The sequence below is a fragment of the Aquarana catesbeiana genome, linkage group LG02 (genome assembly GCF_042186555.1).
Source record: "Aquarana catesbeiana isolate 2022-GZ linkage group LG02, ASM4218655v1, whole genome shotgun sequence".
In the NCBI taxonomy this organism is placed as follows: domain Eukaryota; kingdom Metazoa; phylum Chordata; class Amphibia; order Anura; family Ranidae; genus Aquarana; species Aquarana catesbeiana.
The window spans coordinates 133,721,983-133,741,886 of NC_133325.1; the positions used below are offsets into that span (position 1 = coordinate 133,721,983).

The window sequence follows — 19,904 nt, forward strand, 5'->3', positions numbered from 1 at the left end:
GTGTGCAGCAGAGTTTGCACCGGCGTCTCGTGTGCATGAGGCCTTATCAGCACATGTACACAGGGTCGTTTATAGTAGTTTCCAGGCAGTTGAGTTTAAAGGCATTTTTTGGAAAGCAAAAAAATGCGTTCAAGACAGATTTAAAATGCCAAATGCCTGTAACGGCTTGTAAACGCGGTAACTCTCATTTATAAGTGTTTTCATTAATAGTCGTTTTCAATGGGGGAGAGAAATCTTTGTAACCCACAATATACAAGGGTTGTAGAAAGTGTATTCTTTTTACCATTACAAATAGTCAGAAATGATTCCCCATTGAAAACTCTTCTAAATGCAGATGGTAAAAGTGGCAAAACTGATGTTTATAAATGTTGGTTGCCAGCTGTCAAGTTCCAGCGTACAGAAGAGGTTTTCAAACGTCCTGTGTACATGAAGCCTTACGGGTCAAGGTCTTTATTAAATCTTTTTATTTATTTCCTTAATAAACGGACAAAACAAGACAGAACAAAATATCATTGGAGCAAAATATTAATGCAAGTTCAAGATCCAATCACATTACATATCAGCCATCAATTCAAAAGTAGAAAATAAGAGAAAGATAATTAACAAAGGAGTATTTTAACTGGACTAGGATCTAAAGCATCCCATTTAACAAATTAACCACTTGCCGACCAGCTGCCATCCTTATGCTGTGGCAGGTTGGCACAATCCCGCGAACAGTCGTAGGTGTGCATCCATCCAGTTCAACCACAAAATAAAAAATATCGTACAATCCAATATACCCAATTCTATACCCACAGTTGCTCCAGAGGAAGGCAAAAAACCCCAGCAAAGCATGATCCAATTTGCTATAGTAGGGGAAAAAAATTCCTTCCTGATCCCCCAAGAGGCAATCAGATTTTCCCTGGATCAACTTTACCTATAAATGTCAGTACCCAGTTATATTATGTACATTTATGAAAGTATCCAGGCCTTTCGTAAAGCAATCTACTGAGCTGGCCAGAACCACCTCTGGCGGGAGTCTATTCCACATTTTCACAGCTCTTACTGTGAAGAAATCTTTCCGTTTGTGTACATCGGTCCCTTTTAAGCAGGATAGCAGGCGCGCGCCCTGCCTGAGCCGCGTGCTCACCACACATCGGGGGTGCCGATGCTCATGACCGCCGGGCACGAGCAATCGCGGGCACTAGAGGCAGAACAGGGACGCGTGTGTGTGTGTGTGTGTGTGTGTAAACGCACACATCCCAGTTCTGTGAGGAGAGAGATTGTGAGTCCCTACGAGCTGGGAACCACGATCTGTCATCTCCTATAGTCAGTCCCATCCTCCACAGTTAGAACACACACACACACACAGGGAACACAGTTAACCCCTTGATCGCTCCCTGGTGTTAACCCCTTCCCTGCCAGTGACATTTACACAGCAATCAGTGCATTTTTATAGCACTGATCGCTTTATAAATGGCAATGGTCCCAAAAATGTGTCAAAAGTGTCCGATATGTCCACCATAATGTGACAGTCCCGATAAAAATCACAGATCGCCGCCATTACTAGTAAAAAAAAAAAAAATAAATAAAAAATGCCATAAATCTATCCCCTATTTTGTAGACGCTATAACTTTTGCGTAAACCAATCAATATACGCTTTTTGCTTTTTTTTTTTTTTTTTTTTTATTTTATTTTTTTTATTACCAAAAATATGTAGAGGAATATATATCGGCCTAAATTAATGAAAAAATCAGCTTTTTTAAAATAAAATTGGGGCTATTTATTACAGCAAAAAGAACAAAATATTGTGTTGTGTGTTTTTTTTTTTTTGTTTTTTTTTTTTTAAATTGTCACTTTTTTTTGTTTATAGCGCAAAAAATAAAAACCGCAGAGATGATCAAATAGCACTAAAAGAAAGCTCTATTTGTGGGAAAAAAAAGATGTCAATTTTGTTTGGGTACAACGTCGCATGACTGTACAATTGTCAGTTAAAGCAACGCAGTGCCGTATGGAAAAAATGGCCTGGTCATTGAGCAGCAAATTCTTCTGGGGCTGAAGTGGTTAAATATCCACATCTACTAAAGCAAAAATAGACTTTAGTCCTTTTTAACCACAGTGGCCCCAGGCAGTATATAGCTATATATCTATTTATATATCTCTATCTATCGTATATGCTCGAGTATAAGTCGAGATTTTCAGCCCTTTTTTTAAGGCTGAATGTGCCCCCGTTGACTTATACTCAAGTCATCACCGTCTGCCTACATAATCAGCGTGTCATGCAGACAGACGGCGGCCATTCCACTGTTCAAAAGTCTGTGATAGGCAGAACACTCCATATCCCAGCAGTCAGTGTACAGCCTATCACAGACATTCTCTCCTTCTCGTCCGTGGTATGAGGATGAGAGAATGTCTGTGATAGGCTGACCGCTGGGAAATGGAGTGTTCTGCCTATCACAGATGAGGAGGAGGCGTGGCTTTTAAACAGTGGAATGGCTGCCGAATGATGTTATGACAAGCTGATCGGTGGATGCAGAGCGGCACACGGAGGATGGAGATCTCCACATGGAGGCTGCAGATCGGTACACGGAGGCATGCACTGGACACAGGTAGGCTACACAGGACACAGGGACACATGCACAGGACACCGGCAGGCAGGCTGCACAAGACACCGGCAGGCAGGCTGCACAGGACACCGGCAGGCATGCAGCTGCAGATGGGCATTGTTGACCCTCTTTTCCACTTACAGTAGCTGCTGCATTTCTCACCCTCTGCTTATACTCGGGTCAATAAGTTTTTCCCAGTTTTTTGTGGTAAATTAGGGGCCTCGGCTTATATTCGGAACGACCTATACTTGAGTATATACGATATCTATCTATCTATCTATCTATCTATCTATCTATCTATCTATCTATCTATCTATCTATCTATCTATCTATCTATCTATCTATCTATCTATCCTGATTCTAGAGTGGATTGTATAACTATTAAGCTATCTTGTGGAAACTGGGCGTGAAAGGTATGGAAAAGCTGAAAATATCTAAATAAATGAGAACTAGGCAGGTTAACCACTTAAGCCCCGGACCATTTGTCTGTCCAAAGACCAGAGCACTTTTTGCGATTTGGCACTGCGTCGCTTTAACTGATAATTGCGCGGTCGTGCGTTGTGGCTCCTAAACAAAATTAACGTCCTTTTTTCCCTACAAATAGAGCTTTCTTTTGACGGTATTTGATCACCTCTGCGTTTTTTTGCGCTATAAACAAAAAAATAGTTACAATTTTGAAAATGCATTATTTTTTACTTTTTGCTATAATAAATATCCCCAAAAAAATATATATATAAAAATTTTTTTTTCCTCAGTTTAGGCCGATGCGTATTCTACATATTTTTTGTAAAAAAAAAAAAATAAATGCGCGCGCCCACAAACCGCTTCTTAAAGGGCAACGTACAGGTACGTTAATCTGCCTGTGCGTGCCCTTCTGCCGACGTGTATCGACGTGAGCCAGTCGGCAATCGGTTGAAAGTTGAAGCAAGTGTAGAAAAAGTAGACCGTTTCCGATCAGTGACCACCTGAAAGAGTAATTTGATATTATGCTTAGTCCATGCAATAGGCTCAGGTAATTTTATCAAATTGAGAAAGGGTAGGATAAAACTATAATGGGCATTTGGTGAGATCGCATGCTTAAGATGATGCTCACATCTAAGGCCAGCCTCCCAAGCTCGAATAGTGTTGAGCATTGAAGCAGTCAACTGGTAGGGTGCCCTACGGCCCCTGAATACAAGTACCTTAAGACCTTCTATAGAAACTACCACCGCTGCTTTCAACCAAGTAGAGGAGTTGGATAAATCTGGACTTGGCCACCATGCGATCGTAACCAACTGAGTGGCTAAAAAATATTTATATAAATCTGGAAAAGCTAGATCACCTTGGTCACAAGGGCAACATCAGGGTCGTCAACGAAGGAGTGGCTTAATAAGAAGCATTTCAAGGTTCTGGAGTGGCCTAGTCAGTCTCCAGATCACAACCCCATAGAAAACCTTTGGAGGGAGTTGAAAGTCCGTGTTGCCCAGCGACAGCCCCAACACATCACTGCTCTAGAGGGGATTTGCATGGAGGAATGGGCCAACATGCCAGCAACAGTGTGTGACAACCTTGTGAAGACTTACAGAAAACGTTTGACCTCTGTCATTGCCAACAAAGGATATATAACAAAGTATTGAGATGAACTTTTGATATTGACCAAATACTTATTTTCCACCATAATTTGCAAATAAATTCTTTCAAAAATCAGACAATATGATTGTCTGGATTTGTTTCCACATTTTGTCTCTCGTAGTTGAGGTACACCTATGATGACAATTACAGGCCTCGATCATCTTTTTAAGTGCACAATTGGTGGCTGACTAAATACTTTTTGCCCCACTGTATAAAAAACAAGGTAAAACACACACAAATAAAAAAAAGGGGGAAGTGGAAGGGAGAGGAGGGGCAACCCCACAGGAAAGCTTCCCTCCCACCACCCCAGATCTATATTGTGGGTCAGGGAGGGAAAGCTTTAGTTGGTAATATGGGTATCTCAATAAAGTCTGCAGAAGTTCCTATTAGAGCTCCTAATAAAGGATAATAATTTCTTAGCGTGCGTCCTACCAAGTGGAAGCTGCATCCGGGGTATCGAAGAAAAATGACTGGCCGCCCTCTATAATACACAGTCTGCTGGGATAAAGGAGGCTAAACTGTTTACTCTTTTCTCGTAGTCACTTACGGATCTCTGTATAAGACTTCCGGCGTTGCTGAACTTCATGATAATAGTCCGGAAAAAAATAATAACTTGGTATTTTCCAAAGGTATGTCTTGTTTAACCCAAGCAGCCGCCAGGACCCTATCTCTATCTCAATAATTCAGTAGTCGTAATAAGAGGGGCCTAGGAGGAGCCCCCGGTTTAGGTGGTTTTGATGGGACTCTGTGTGCCCGCTCCACCGCAAAGGTGGGTGGCATATTATCCAGGCCCAAAATGGTAATAAGTAATTGCTTCGCAAATTCTGTTGGTTTGGTCCGCTCAGCTTTTTCGGGTAGACCCAGGATACGAATATTATTCTGTCTAAGACGGTTTTCAGTATCGATAGCCCGTTCCTGTAGCCGTCTGACCTGTAGCTGCAGTACCCGCAGCTCTTTAGAGTCTGACTGAGTCGAATCTTCCAACGTGGATCCCAGCGGCTCCACAAGTACTCAAATCAAGTACTTGCAGGCACCACAATGTGCCCACACAGTGGAGGGGGGGGGGGTGCAGGGGTGGCATGAACGGGGGGGGGGGTTTACATCCAGCAGAAGTGGCATGAACACAAGGGACAACCTGCTTGGCTGCAAGTTATATTCCTTCTCAAATATATATGTCAATACAGTGTGGTAAGAAGCATGAGAGCTGCAATAGGGGCACACAACCCAGAACTCCAGTGCAGAGACCCTCCTTTTAGAATTCTCAGGCAATGGATAGTGAGAGCACTGTTAACACGAGTTAGCTGAACTCTGTGTGTGCAGAGCGAAAGGGTGGACAGCATACAGTCCAAACTGTAGAGAATTGTGAAATATGTTAAAAGAATTTGGTAAGCATATGGGACCGAACAAATCTGTGAATGGTTTTTCTTTTTCACTCTGGTTTCTCCTTGCCAGTCTAAGTCTTAATGAGTGATTCTGCCCTAAAGTGATGTTTGTTTTTAGTAAATGCTGCAAAGTTAGATTATCTCACTGTCTCTGGTGGTAACATTTTGAGTGAGAGCTCCGGGTTTGCACACCTTTTTTAGTCTATGCAAGGGAGTCTCTACTGAGTTTCTAATTAACTTAATTTTCTGTAGCAGAAATATTGAGACTCCAAAGCTTGGAATTGTTGTGGTGGAATCTGTCTATTGGTATCCCTGATATAGATAAACACTTACCGGCTACTTTATTTTTTTTATTACACCTTGCTAGTACCGGGTCAGATCCCCTTTTGCCTTCAGAACTGCCTTAATTTGTCATGACATAGATTCAACAAGGTGTCATTCCTCAGAGATATTATTAACATGATAGCATCACGCAGTTGCACATTTGTCGGCTGCACATCCACAATGCAAATCTCCCCTTCCACCACATGTCAAAGGTGCTCTATTGGATTGAGATCTGGTGATTGTGGAGGTCATTGGAGTACAGTAAACTCACTGTCATGTTCAAGAAACCAGATTGAGATGATTTGAGCTGTGTGACTGTAGCCTGCTGAAAGTAGCCATCAGAAGATGGGTACACTGTAGTCTTAAAGGGATGGAAATGGTCAGCAACAATACTCAATGCGCTTTCCCTGTGGTTCCTGCATCTGCAAACATGCTGCAGGTTAAGATGCGTTGGGGTGCCATTAGGAATGAATGGCAGCCCTGCACATCTAAAGGCCATTTTTTGATGTGAAAACGGCTGTGATATCCACAACCACCCCACACAGTGTGAACCTATCGTCAGCACCGTTTTATGCATCAGTAGTGTGTTATTTACATGTTTACCCTGAGCAACGGTGGTAGTGAAGAGTACATTTGTTCTGTATGCATGTGAACATTATCACAAACACGTTTTTTCATTTTTGGTTTGCACTGCAGACCAGTGTGTATAGGTCCATAGAATACAACATTGCTGCCGTATAAGTTAGAGTATTAATGACAAAAATGTAAAAACCGAATAATTCAGCGCTTGGGTTTAAACAGGTTCTGGATAAAGCAGCCTTCACACAATTTGTGATACCAAATAGAGCACCCAATTAAATATATAGTGTGGCGCTAAATCACTCAACAATGTAACTATAAAAATAATTGAATTAAAAAGTTCCATTTCATAGCATAGAAAATGCAGACAGATAACTTTTATGAAGATCTTCAATGATGTGCAGATCACCATCCAGTGCAAATAAGAATGAAATTCCATGCTGACAGAAGTCATTCCACATTAAAGTGTCTCCACCATCCAGTGCCCATCACCAATGTTGTGTGGGTTTCCTCCGGGTACTCTGGTTTCCTCCCACACTCCAAAGACATGCTGGCAGGTTAATTGGCTTCTGTTCAAATTTGGCCCTAGTGTATGAATGTGAGTTGGGGACCTTGGATTGTGGGCTGCTTGAGGGTAGGGACTGATGTGGGTGTACCAAGTATGTGTGGAGTGCTGCATGAATTGGCGGCGCTATATGGGTACCTTTTTAAATTAAAAAAAAAAATAAAAAATAGGGATGAATGTAGACACGCACCCACACTCACTCAGGTTGAACTGGATGGACTGGTGTCTTTATTCAACCTTACTAACTATGTATGTAATGTGTTGCCACTTTATACCAAATAAAATGGTCAACCTTCTACCCTATTATGGGTTAAATGGTCATAAGTAGATCACTACAGATGGGAAAAACAACAAACACACATCATAGTGCAGTATGTTCCAAATCAAACTTCTTTATTCCAAGAAAAATATACACTTACGAACGACCCTTACTCTGCTGCTACACCTTATAAGAAGCAGTTAAAACCAGGCGGTATCCGAGTGCTGCATTCCAGCCGGCGGATAGCCATATCCCCCACATTTGGTGAGGAGGTGACATCTTCAGGGGGATCCAGTGCCTATCACGTTGATGGGCGCTGGATGTGGAATGCATTTAACTAGCCTTGTTGACCATTATTTGCTACACATGGTCCACGTTATTTGGTAAGCGGCTATTGCTTCACTTATGTCAGCATGGAATTTCTTTCTTATTTGCACTGGATGGTGATCTGCACCTCATTGAAGCACTTCATGAACTTTTTCTATTTTTCTGCATTTTCTGTGCTCTGAAGTGGAACTTATTTGTTAATATTTAGAACTTTATGAATTGTCACATATTGCACACTTCTTGACGATGTTGGATATGTTTGCTCTTTATCACGTAATATTGAGGCGTTTTCATTTAATTGTTTTTTACTTTTTTGAGAGTAATTTAGTGCCACACTATACATTTAATTAGAGTATTGTATGCTTGTGACCGCCTTAATCCCGATCTGAATGAGTTTGTATGTGTGTCTCCTATATTCTTTTACTGCTGCTAGAGTCCATTAGAATTATAAAAAAAAAAAAAAAACAGTTGGAAGCTCATTTACTGGAACGCTGTGAATGTTTTTTCAATGTATTATTTGTTTCCACATATCTTTGAATAGAAGTGAGGTGCAGTGAAAGTGTATTGAGGATCAATATGCATGAACATTAAGCAAAGCAATGAGAAGGTAAAGGCCACAGGTACAAACATGTCTTAAGTCTTCCATGCAGATTTCATTATGTGCACACACTCATGTCGCCCTAAACACAGATCATAGTCCATGCTGTCGTCTTGTGTGATAGCTGCATGATTTTGTACAAATCATGAAGTCTCATGGTAAGAATTGGCATGATTCTATCACTTTCAACCTGCCTTGTTGTGACCATTCCACAAACAAACCACATGGTAACCACACCAATGTATGAGCATATGCATACCCTCATAATTTAACTACAATGGGTATAATCTTATATTTTGTCTGAAGAAACAACTTAGTCTGTGATGTTTCTTATTGACCAGATTCAAGTCTGCACTGGAAAATGGGATCTCTGGAATGAATCGGTTGCCATGGGGCAACACAGGCACGTCTTTCAATTACATGGATAAACAAACATGACCCAAAATGACTGCTATAAAGCCCTCTGGTTAATAGATGCTCATTTTATATGATTTTTTTTTTTTAGGTCACACAACAAGATGTTCGGAAAGAGAACCCTCTTCAGTTCAAATTCAGAGCTAAATTTTTCCCAGAGGATGTGTCGGAGGAATTAATTCAGGAAATAACCCAGAGACTATTCTTTTTACAAGTTAAAGAAGCGATTTTAAATGATGAGATTTACTGTCCTCCTGAGACAGCCGTCCTTCTGGCCTCTTATGCTGTGCAAGCCAAATATGGAGATTACAGCAAGGATGTTCACAAACCAGGTTACCTGGCCAATGACCGGCTGCTTCCTCAACGGTAAGTAAAGCATGCGCAAGATAAGGGAACTCATCCACCATAAACCAATGTGTGCTCCTATTCTTCTAATGAATGGAATGGCCTGGTATTTTTTCCTTGTTATAGGAGTATTGATTCCCATGTTCTTGCAGAATGAAAATCAAATGGAATCTGTAAATAACATGCCCTGCTTTGCCAAGATCAATGCTGTGAGCGTTGCTTGCAGGTGATGCACAAAAGCTCGAGGTCACTAGCACAGTTTTAAAAACATAATCTGTGAACCAATTTCCTTTCATAAATGTGTCATATCCCATCCTTGTTTGTTTTGTATTTATTAGATGTTTATTCCTAGAATTGTAGCTGGCTGTAATTTCCTTTCCGCTGTGGTGCTATATATACCGGTAACTGATTTTCCTCTTTATGAGTTCAGTACATTTCTTCTGATATTGTTGAGAAATGAGAACCTGTATGCCTGCACGTTGTGTATTTAGGAGACCTATATGGAGACCAATTACTGTATATAACACTCTGTCATCTTATATGAAGGCCGATCACCTGATAAGTGAAAAATCTGACCTCTTAATTTTCTTGAGTCACCTAACCAAATGCCTTATAAAAATGCAGCTTCCTTCTTTCATACTGATTGCCGCAGTGCTTGCCCTTTCTCTAAAGTCTTGCTTTGCGAGTGGTAACTACCTTCTGCCCACCTACAGTGACTTTGATCAGCTTACAGTCATTCGACCTTCACCTGCTTCATCTGTATAGGTTTTGTGAGTAGCTAAGGCCTTGCCTTACATTACCTTATTGCCACACAGTCACAACATGTCTAATTTAAGAACTGTGCTAACAGTGCCCGCAACTCATACATACTATTGGCTCCAGAGCTACTTCCTACTGATGTGGCCAACATCAGTAGCCATGAATTCTCTTGCCCTCTGCTCCTAAAGTCTATTCTGTTTGTAGTTGTCTTGGCTCCATTGACTATGACAAATTCACCCGCCTTTTCAGCATCAGCAACTGACTCTCTGATTCTGAGTCACTTCAGTCTTTTTCTGATGAGCTTTCTTCTGAAGCATCTCATTCCTCTGCTAGAACTCCCACATAAGAGACTGTTTTGGCACTTATTGATGTGGTGCACACCACTCTGAAACTAGAGGATTAGACTTTTGCTTTTACCCATGCTATTCCCAGTCTCTTTAGAATGCCTAAGACCTCAAAGGCATTCCCAGTGTACCCCTTGTTTAAGTTTTTTTTTTTTTTTCCTGCAGAGATTGGAAATACCCAGATAAGATGTTTTGCTCACCCCACTGGTCTGCTCCAGCTGTGAATCCGGCAGTGTACTACCTTAGCAATGTGACCACCATATACTGGTAGAGAATGTGCCTGCCTTTAAGGACTAAACCAGTACATGGTTGGAAGCCCTCTCTAAGGATCTGTTCTCGCTGGCAGGTCCTGCTCCTCACCCCATCTTTGATGTGAACTTCTTTTGACAAACCCAGGGTGACTGGTTGAATTTCCTTGAAATAGATTATACCACTGCTTCAGTTGATCCACTGGTCATAGAACATTTGGAGCAAATAGTTGTAGCTTTAGACTACAGTTGTGACAGACTACTGGAGGTTTCCAGTCTCATCTCTTGAATGAGCTTCCTATCCATACACATGTAGAGGACACTTTGGTGAAGGCGCTGGACTGTGGACCCTGCATCCAAGATGTGGCAGCCCTGCATGGCCTTTGAGGGACCACGTCTCTGTCAAAGACGCTACTGGTGGCAAGGGTACTTATCTTCAGAAGAAGAAGCCTAGGAAACAGACTGCAAAATCTTCTCCCTCTATCGGTTAAGAAACATCACTTTAATTTCCCCACTGCTGCATCATCCTTGTCCAGTTCCCCTAAGCTTTGATGCCTGTCCATCCGGAAGGTCAAGGGCTCAAGTCTGCAAAATCATCAGATAAACCTTCCTCCGTACTATCTAGAGGGGGGCAAGGTTTGTTCAGCCTTTGAAGATATTTGGACTGCTTGCATCCCAGATGTCTGGGTGCAGGATGTGATCCCCAAGGACTATAAACTGGAGTTTTTTCTTTTTTAAACCGATAAGCTGTAATTTTCATTCCTCATTTTCTCAGCCCCCAGCCTTCCTGTATCGCTGCATAGAATAGCAGATCTCCGTTAAGCCCTCTCAGGGATTCTGGATGAAGATGTCATTGGAAGAATATTTTCTTGGGTTTCTCCAACCTGTTCAACCCAAAGAAGCATTTTATCCCTACTTGGATCTATCTGACAGAGCTTGCAATGACTGTTCACTTTTCTTTTCCTTTTTCTTTTCTACAAAAAAGATTAACACAATGTGTACAGCATATAATGTGTATACATAGCATTCAGAAAAAAATGACACGTAGATACAAAATCGTGACAAATTCAGTGAGCAGAAAAATAGCTGCTCTGAGGGCTGAAATTAATTCCCAGTGGAATGCCATAATATTATGCTTATAGAACATTGGCTGGTCAGAAGTTGAAGCATGTCAGATTTCCATTGCAATTTTAAAAGGGGACAGTATACATATGAAGGACAACATGTAATAGGAATAACTCCTAGAGGCTGGACTGTCTCATATCTGGTATCTCATGAGACCCTTCATACAGGGCAAGGGTAGTGGGACTCATAGTGTGGGCATAATAAAGGCCAGGAGGAGGGGGTAAGGGGCAAGTACAGAAAGGGGGGAGGGTGCAAGGCACTTAGGGTGAGGCCACCCCAGGACCCTCCTAGGTGGGAAAACCCAGAATAAACCGCTGGGGCAGAACTCAATGTTTAATGCATGGCTGGGGTTACCGGGAATTAATCCATGGCGGCAATTGTCTTCGTTAAATTGTGTGTGTTGTACTTGTCTGGAGATATTTCTGCTTTAAAAGAGTGCATGTGAATGCTGTCCAGGGAAGCCAAGTGTTATGGAATGTTTCTTTTGTGGGGCATAGCGGTCAGTTTTTCCATTTTATTAATTTTGTTTATTTTGGAAAGCCACATGCAGGTTGTTAGGGGAGGTGTGGATTTTCATAGCACCGAACACAGGCTCGTGCAGCATTAAGTAGCTGAGCAGTCAAGGATGTTTAAGAGGAGCTGTGTTTTATATGAAAAGAAAGCCCTGAGGGCTAAGACCCAAGATCTACAGACGTAAGTTTAAAGATTAGGTCATGTACCTCAGTCCAAAATATACTCAATAGGGGGCGACTCAAGTATATATCTAGAAAAGTACTTGGTGCAGGCTGAGATCTCCAACAGTGGTTCAGGACATGTGGGATAAGTTTGTGAAGGAGGACTGGGACTGTATCCCTGTTCTTGAAACCTACTGGAAATAGATGCCCTATACGTAAATTTTATGGCTGTATGTATTTGACTTCATGTGAAACCAATTTGCAGTTCTGCTTATATTTCCGAAAGTATTGTGGGGTATAGTCTCCAGTTGGGGTGAGTAGGGGTTTATAAAGATAGGAGAGTAGATGTGGTAAGGCCATACCCCCAAGACACAGCGACTCAAAAGGAGGTAGAGGTCTGGTATATTAAGTTTTCTTTGGGATGGACTTCAGAAAATGCTGCACCTGAAAGGCCACCTGTGGTTGTATGGGGGGGGAGGGGATGAAAGCAAGTTTTTATGGTCAAGCCAGTCCATTTGTGTCAAAAAATGTGAGACCTCCTTGAGGCGTCTTAGGTGCTTGTTTTCCAGGCTTGAAGGAAAATCAGGGTGGTCTTAAACTGGGGTCAGGGGGGAGGGATGGGGAGAGATCCTTGGTAATAAGAGTGGCTCCAATAGTTTACTGGGACTTGAGGGTCCACCAGTTGGTCAATGGGAGCCACACAAGAATAGGTAATGGTATTTGGAAGCTGTCCATGTTCCACTTGTATCTAATTTATAACTGTTGAACATGCACATCAGGTCACAATGTGTGATAGATTTAGGGCCTTATAGTATATAGTAAGTCAATACTGCCCTATTGTTTGGACAGAGTGAGGGAAGAGTTGCCTATTCTGGATTATTTATTGTCCCAAATGCCCAGTGGATGGGATTGTCTCTGTTTAGCCAACGAGCCTTAGCCTTTGAAAGTCAGATGTTGAGTGCTTCAGATTTATTGTAATATTTGCTTTGAAATTGAAGAGTTCCCTGTATAGTTGAAAGTGAAAAAGTAGGGCAGGAATCGCTGAACCGGGTTGGGAAAAGAGAATTTAAAGGTGATCGGCAAACACTGCTATTTTGTGTTCTGACGATGTCCGTATTCACTGTATGGAGGGGTCTGCCCGGATCGCATGCAATAAGTCAAAATAAATATTACAGGAGATGGGGCAGCCCTGCCTGGTCCCATTGTTGGTAAAGGGGAAATCGCCTGACCAGAAGTAATTGACCTTTACTGCAACCAGTAGAATAAGGCTCAAGATCCAGGCCATCGTATATGGAAACTGGAGGTTTTTTTAAGGATCCCAAAATGAGGATGCTATGAGAGTAAAGCAGGCCTACTACAGGGGCCAGCACCTTGGTGAAAAACCAAGGTGCCGTCAAGAGGCTGAAGGACAGGGCCACAAATTGGTAGTGTAGGGATCCCACAGCACAGCATGGAAAACTCTGATGCAATGCACTAGAAAGATGCGATTTTGTGTAGAGAAAAGGCTGTGCTGAGGCCAGAACTGTCTTTCAGCCATTGCTTCCTTCAAAATGACTGATTCCATTTGGTCATCTCGCCTTCTCGTTCCACTATCTGTATGTGGCCCAGACAGACCCTCATCCAAGCCTATGGTGTCAAGTATCGGGTCCACCCTTTCCTGTCAAGTGACACTACTAGATCAGTGAGTGCTCCTCTGATTTTTTTGCCATTAAGCAACTATTACTCAGATTTGCAAGTCTGGCACCTGACCTACTGTTCACTACAAGGACTGTATCTTTCGGTTTGTGAGAACAGGTAACCACCCCCTTTTCCTTCAAAAGAAATAAAAAACAAGAAGGCTTTCCCATCTCTGTGATGCTCACTAGAGGTCGACCGATATGGGTTTTCCTCTGGCCGATGACGATATTTAGAAATTGCGGTGGCCGATGGCCGATATATGATGCCGATTTTTTTGGGGCCGATATATTAGGCCGATTATTTTTTTTTTTTTTTTTTTTTTAATTTTTTTTTTCCCCCTTCATCTCATAAAATCTAACAGTTAGACCCCTTTCACACTGGGGCTATTTTCAGGCGCCTGTAAAACGGCTCCCCTGCAGTCTGTGTGAAAGCTCGAGTGCTTTCACACTGAGGCGATGCACTGGCAAGCAGCATCTTTGGAGCGGTGTATACCGCTCCTCCACCACTCCTGCCCATTGCAAAGCGTTTTGGCAGCAGCGCTTCAGGGGCGCATTTAACCCCTTCCTCGGCCGCTAGCTGGGTTATAAGTGCCCCGCTAGCAGCCGAATAGCGCCGCTAAAATGACGATAAAGCGCCTCTAAAACTTAACAGCGTTTTACCGTCAACGCATGCCCACTCCAGTGCGAAAGCAGCCTTAAGTAATAAGTGATACAGAAAATTTTTTACATTTAAACATTTATTAAACAAAACAAACCTCCAATCAATTCACTCGTATGTATAATTTAGATTAAAAAAAAATAACTATATCTTAAATATTAAATACACAAAAACAGGTAATCAAAACTTTTGGACGAAAAAAAATGGGCTAACTTTACTGCTTATATATTTTTTTTTTTTTTTTTTATTTCATTAGTGTATTTTTTTTTTTTTAAATTGCGTTTGAAAGACCACTGCGCAAATACCGTGTGACATAAAATATTGCAACAACCGCTATTTTATTCCCTAGGGTCTCTGCTAAAAAAAATATATGTAATGTTTGGGGGTTCTAAGTGATTTTCTAGCAGAAAATACAGGATTTTTACTTGTAAGCAACACGTGCCAGAAAAGATTTAGTCTTTAAATGGTTAAACTGAGAACTTCTACACACTAAGTTCAGTCTATTGATAAAAGAACCAGAAGAGATACAATGTATCTTCTTATCAGATTTGGCAGGCTGCCCAGAGGAGGAAAGAAGACAACTTGCATTGACTTCTATTACAGAAGTCATTTGCAAGTCCCGCTGAAGTTATAATCGACTTTTTTTATCAGCACAATCGGCCAATGCCGATTAAATAAAAAAATCCAAATATCGGCCGATATATCGGTTGACCTCTAATGCTCACCTCTAACTTGGGCATCCTGAAGGTGGAACACTTGCTTTATTCCTGAATGGACAACAAAGAAAATAGGATTGTACTTGTTAAAAAAAAAAAAAAAATACTTTTCTTGGAGCCCATTGAGGGGCATGGGGTTTTTTTTTTTTTTTTTTTGTTTTGTTTTTTGTTTTTTGCCAGTGTGCAAACCTCCTGTAGGCTACAGTATAACCCAAAGGTTAACGACTTCCTGTGACTCACAGAAAATACTTTTACGAGTACAAATATCCTATTTTGCACACGATCTGTTGGTTTAGCCTTCAGCTTGAACTTTGCTAACATTCATTCTTCAGTAATTCTTGGTTTAAACAATGGTTATTTAACATTGTTCTGTTTCTTTTTCTAGGGTTCTGGAACAACATAAACTGACAAAAGAACAATGGGAAGAAAGAATACAAACCTGGCATGAGGAGCATAGGAGCATGTTAAGGTATGAATAGTGATAGTTTGTGTACATGGTACACGCATTTAATTTTGACTCGCTGTGTGTGAAGCCTATAGTCTTTCTAGGTATTTAACCTTTTTATAGCCGCTGACTTTTAGCATGCATCACTGGCAGTGCAGTGTTTTACTCACACTTCTGGTTACTACAGCAGACAGGAGAGTGTGTATATCTCACAACCTGACAAGTTCTCTGTTTTCAGAAAATATATATTATTTTGGGGGTTTTAACTTCAGACCTAAAATTGTTTTTTAAACCTGGGCAAAGTATGCAAAAACAGCTGTAGCAGCTTAACAGGTAAAGATCAGACTACACAATTGTTATTTCAGTTTTTGCAAGATGCTAAAATTTAAAACCACCTAAGGCTTCATGTACACCCTGCCTACATTTTGGTTTTGCGTTTTCCAGTGGCCAAAACGTTCCAATCCTGAAAGGGATTCTTCCGCGTTCAAGAGCGGGAAGTTGAACCTCGCCTATCCGCAGCAGCTCCTAAACTCTGTGTGTACAATGGCACATAGACTTTTCTTTATCGTACATCATGGGACACAGAGCCTAAGTAATAATTTAATGGGTTATGGGCCACCTTCAAGTGATGGACACTGGTATACCCAATACAGGAAGTTCACTCCCCTATATAACCCCTCCTCCCTTCAAGGAGTACCTCAGTTTTTTGGCCAGTGTCTAAGGTGTTGGTCACGAGTGAAGATGTGCTCTGAGGAGCTCCAGGAGGGATCCATGCTGGATTTAAATAACCTCCACATACCAGATCTATCCAAGCCAATGAGGCCAAAGGATGGTACCCAGGCCTCGCATAAAAAAACAAGGTTTTGCCTGTAAGCCTCTCTTTTGAGGGCTGGATTCCAGGAACCAGGACTCTTTTTGGTCATGCTACATTACCTTAAGTTGCTCTTAAGGGGTCCTATACAGGTCCAAAGGAGTGTAACCCCTATAATAGGGACCCGGTCTTTGAAGGTTTACTAACGCAGCCTGCCATGATGGGTGAAGTTTGGATCTGTCTCTTTTTTTAGCAGTATCCTGCAGCAAGGAAAAGGTAAGGGAAGAAGCTTAGGAACTGTAAAAAGTCCACCTATGCCTTTTTTCTTCCTTATGAAACAACATTTAATGCCTTAAAATCTCCACTAGAGGGAGTAAAGATAACATACCTTGGTACAGTGCTTCTCAGCAGCTCTGTGTCCAGCTATAAACAGTGTGTGTGTGTCCCAGCAGCAGGAGGGGGTTCTTAATTGAACAAAGGTGTTCCTCTCCCCCTGGGGGAACTAAGGGGCTGGAGTTACAGCATATTGTTAATATTGGCTCCTGTTTAAAACACCAAGGGGTGCGTTGGCGACTGCCTATAGGTATTACTTTAATGACTCACATTTTGTTGTCAGACTGCCGGTAAAATAAGCCTTGTTGTGCCCCAGCCTTATATATTTCAAAGACCGCTTGCATACTTGGGCGGCACAGTGGTCTAGTGGGTAGCACTCTTGCCTAGCAGTAAGAAGGGTCGCTGGTTCGAATCCCAACCACGACACTACCTGCCTGGAGTTTGCATGTTCTCCCTGTGCCTGCGTGGGTTTCCTCCGGGCACTCCGGTTTCCTCCCACACTCCAAAGACATGCTGGTAGGTTAATTGGATCCTGTCTAAATTGTCCCTAGTATGTATGAATGTGAGTTAGGGACCTTAGATTGTAAGCTCCTTGAGGGTAGGGACTGATGTGAATGTACAATGAATATGTAAAGCGCTGCGTAAATTGACAGCGCTATATAAGTACCTGAAATAAATAAATAATAAATAATATAGAAAACATAGACAGAGTTCTGGAGCGCCACACGGCGATCACAGACCCTCCTCTTCATCGTGCTGTCCATGCGCGCATGGACTAAGGTTCATTTTTTAAAAAACAAGGAAGACTGGAAGGGGCGTGGCTTAAGGCAGGCGGCGCCGTGTGCAGGCATTAGCTTCCATGTGGCGCACAGCTGAGGACGCCAATCATACACCTGAAGTTTTTCATAAAACAGACGCTCTCATTTTCAGAAGATCTCTCAAGAGCAACTGAAGAGAAGAAGTCTGTCACACAGGAGCACTGGGGCACGTAAGGGATGTATACAGGCATTTCCAGTACAGGAAATACAATTGTTACTCAGCACCAAAAGGTGATCTTTATGGTGGCATTGTTTTGCTAGCTATTACTCAGCAAGTAATATATTTTTTCTTAAAGTGCCTCTGCTTTTGTGCTTAGCACTATGACTTCCAGAGCTACCTCAAAGGTACGAAAAATTCCACCCCAGGCGCTGGGAACTCCAGTCATGCCTCCACTCTGTCATCCTCTCCGGAGATACCAGACATGGCAAGCCGGGGTGAGTCATTGGAACCAATTGGTGGTGCAACTGCTTCTCACACTTCAACCCATGTATACGTGACTGAAGATGCATTTTCCTCTGCCCTGCAGGGCCTAGAAGGAAGATTAGCGGCTTTAATCGCATCCTCCATCCAAATGGATAGGAAGCGTGCTAGATTCCCCTCCCCCACCTCAAACCCTTTACTAAGGGAACAGTGGGTACAGGATGAGGTATTACCCTCAGGCGATCACAAGGAAAAACAAGCCGATTATTCCTCTGCGGAGGAAACAACAGTTGATGAATCTTTTTCAACTTCGCAGTCTGAGAGATTGCTGGTACAAACTCTTACGGAGATGGTTCGTTCCACTTTCATGCTACCCCTAACAGATGCAGCTGAAAGTTCAGTTTCTTCATTGGGTTCTTTAAAACCTTTACATTTCATGCGTTTCCGGTTCATGCATTACCAGAAAAGCTTATTTGTGCTGAATGGGATCACCCGGATAAGCATTGTCTCCTTCCAAAAAGATTCTCAGTTCGCTATCCCATGGAGGAGAAATTCACCAAAAGATGGAATGTACCAGCAGTTGACGCTGCGATTTCCAGTGTGAATAAAAGTTTAACTTGTCCAGTAGACAATGCACAAATGCTTAAAGATCCAACAGATAAAAAGTTAGAATTCCTGTTAAAATCCTCTTTTTCCTTGGCAGGGGCCGTTACTTAGCCTGCAGTCGCTGCAATAGGCATCTGTCAGTCCCTAAAGGACCAGTTCAAAGAGGCCCTTAAGGAGGTCCCTGCACAACAGGCCCGTGAGTTGGCCAAACTGCCAAAGGCGCTATGTTTTGCAATAGACACTATGAAAGACTCTTTTCACCAGGCATCCCACCTTGCGCTTGTGCTAGTACACATGCGTAGGACCCTTTGGTTAAAAAATTGGTCAGCCAAAGCACCTTGCCAAAGGCTTTTGATTAGTTTCCCTTTTCATGGGGAGCGACTATTTCTAGTGGGGAGAGTACTCTCTTGCCAGTCAAAAGAAAGTATAAATTTCCTTCATTTAAGCAGGCTTTTTTTCTGCTGCGCCAGGGGCATCCGCCTCTAGGCAGTGGCGATGGCCTCTGCTATCAGACTCTAGCGGAAAACCTCAGGGTCAAGCCTAGGCACAAAAAAAAGACATGGGGCCGGACATCTGCCAAGCAGAATACTAAAGCCTCATCATGAAGAGGCGCCCCCCTCGCCAGAATGGGGGGAAGACTTCTGCAATACTCAGAAGTCTGGCAAAAGGAAATTCAGGACAAGATGGGTCATCTTCGCGGTGTCTCCAGGATACAAACCAGAATTTCGTGAGTTTCCACCGTCTCATTTTCTGAGATCAAACGTTCCCACAGATCCAGGGAAAAGGCAATCTGTTTCAAGCATTAGACCGATTATTGGCTCAGGGGTGATCATACAGATCCCCACAGAAGAAGCAAGGTTTGGGGTTTTATTCAAACCTGTTTACGGTACCAAAACCAAATGGAGTTGTCAGACCCATTCTAGATCTAAAGAATCTATATCAGTTCCTGAAAATCCACTCCTTTCGCATGGAGTCGATCAGGTCAGTAGTTTCTATCCTACAAGGATGAGAACTTCTGGCGTCCATCAACATCAGGGATGCATATCTGCATGTCCCTATATTTCCCGCTCACCAAAGGTTTCTGCAATTCGAAGTAGAACAGCAGCACTTTCAGTTTGTAGCCTTGCCCTTCGGGCTAGCTACAGCACCCCGGGTGTTCACAAAAGTGCTGGCCCCACCTCTAGCCAGGTTAAGGGTACAGGGCATAACATTCTTGGCGTACCTAGATGATCTGTTGCTAATAGACCAGTCAGTTGCTCGCTTTTTGTACGCATTACAACC

General features: G+C 42.3%; 1 protein-coding gene across 1 annotated transcript in view; it reads left to right on the plus strand.

Moving 5' to 3' along the window:
- The window catches only part of RDX (radixin), a 227,520-nt gene that overhangs the window by 126,617 nt on the left and 80,999 nt on the right, over positions 1 to 19,904 (plus strand). Inside the window, exons 5-6 of the mRNA XM_073613487.1 lie at positions 8,736 to 9,010; positions 15,575 to 15,658. Coding sequence (XP_073469588.1) covers positions 8,736 to 9,010; positions 15,575 to 15,658 — 359 coding nt within the window. The remainder of the gene's footprint in view (positions 1 to 8,735; positions 9,011 to 15,574; positions 15,659 to 19,904) is intronic.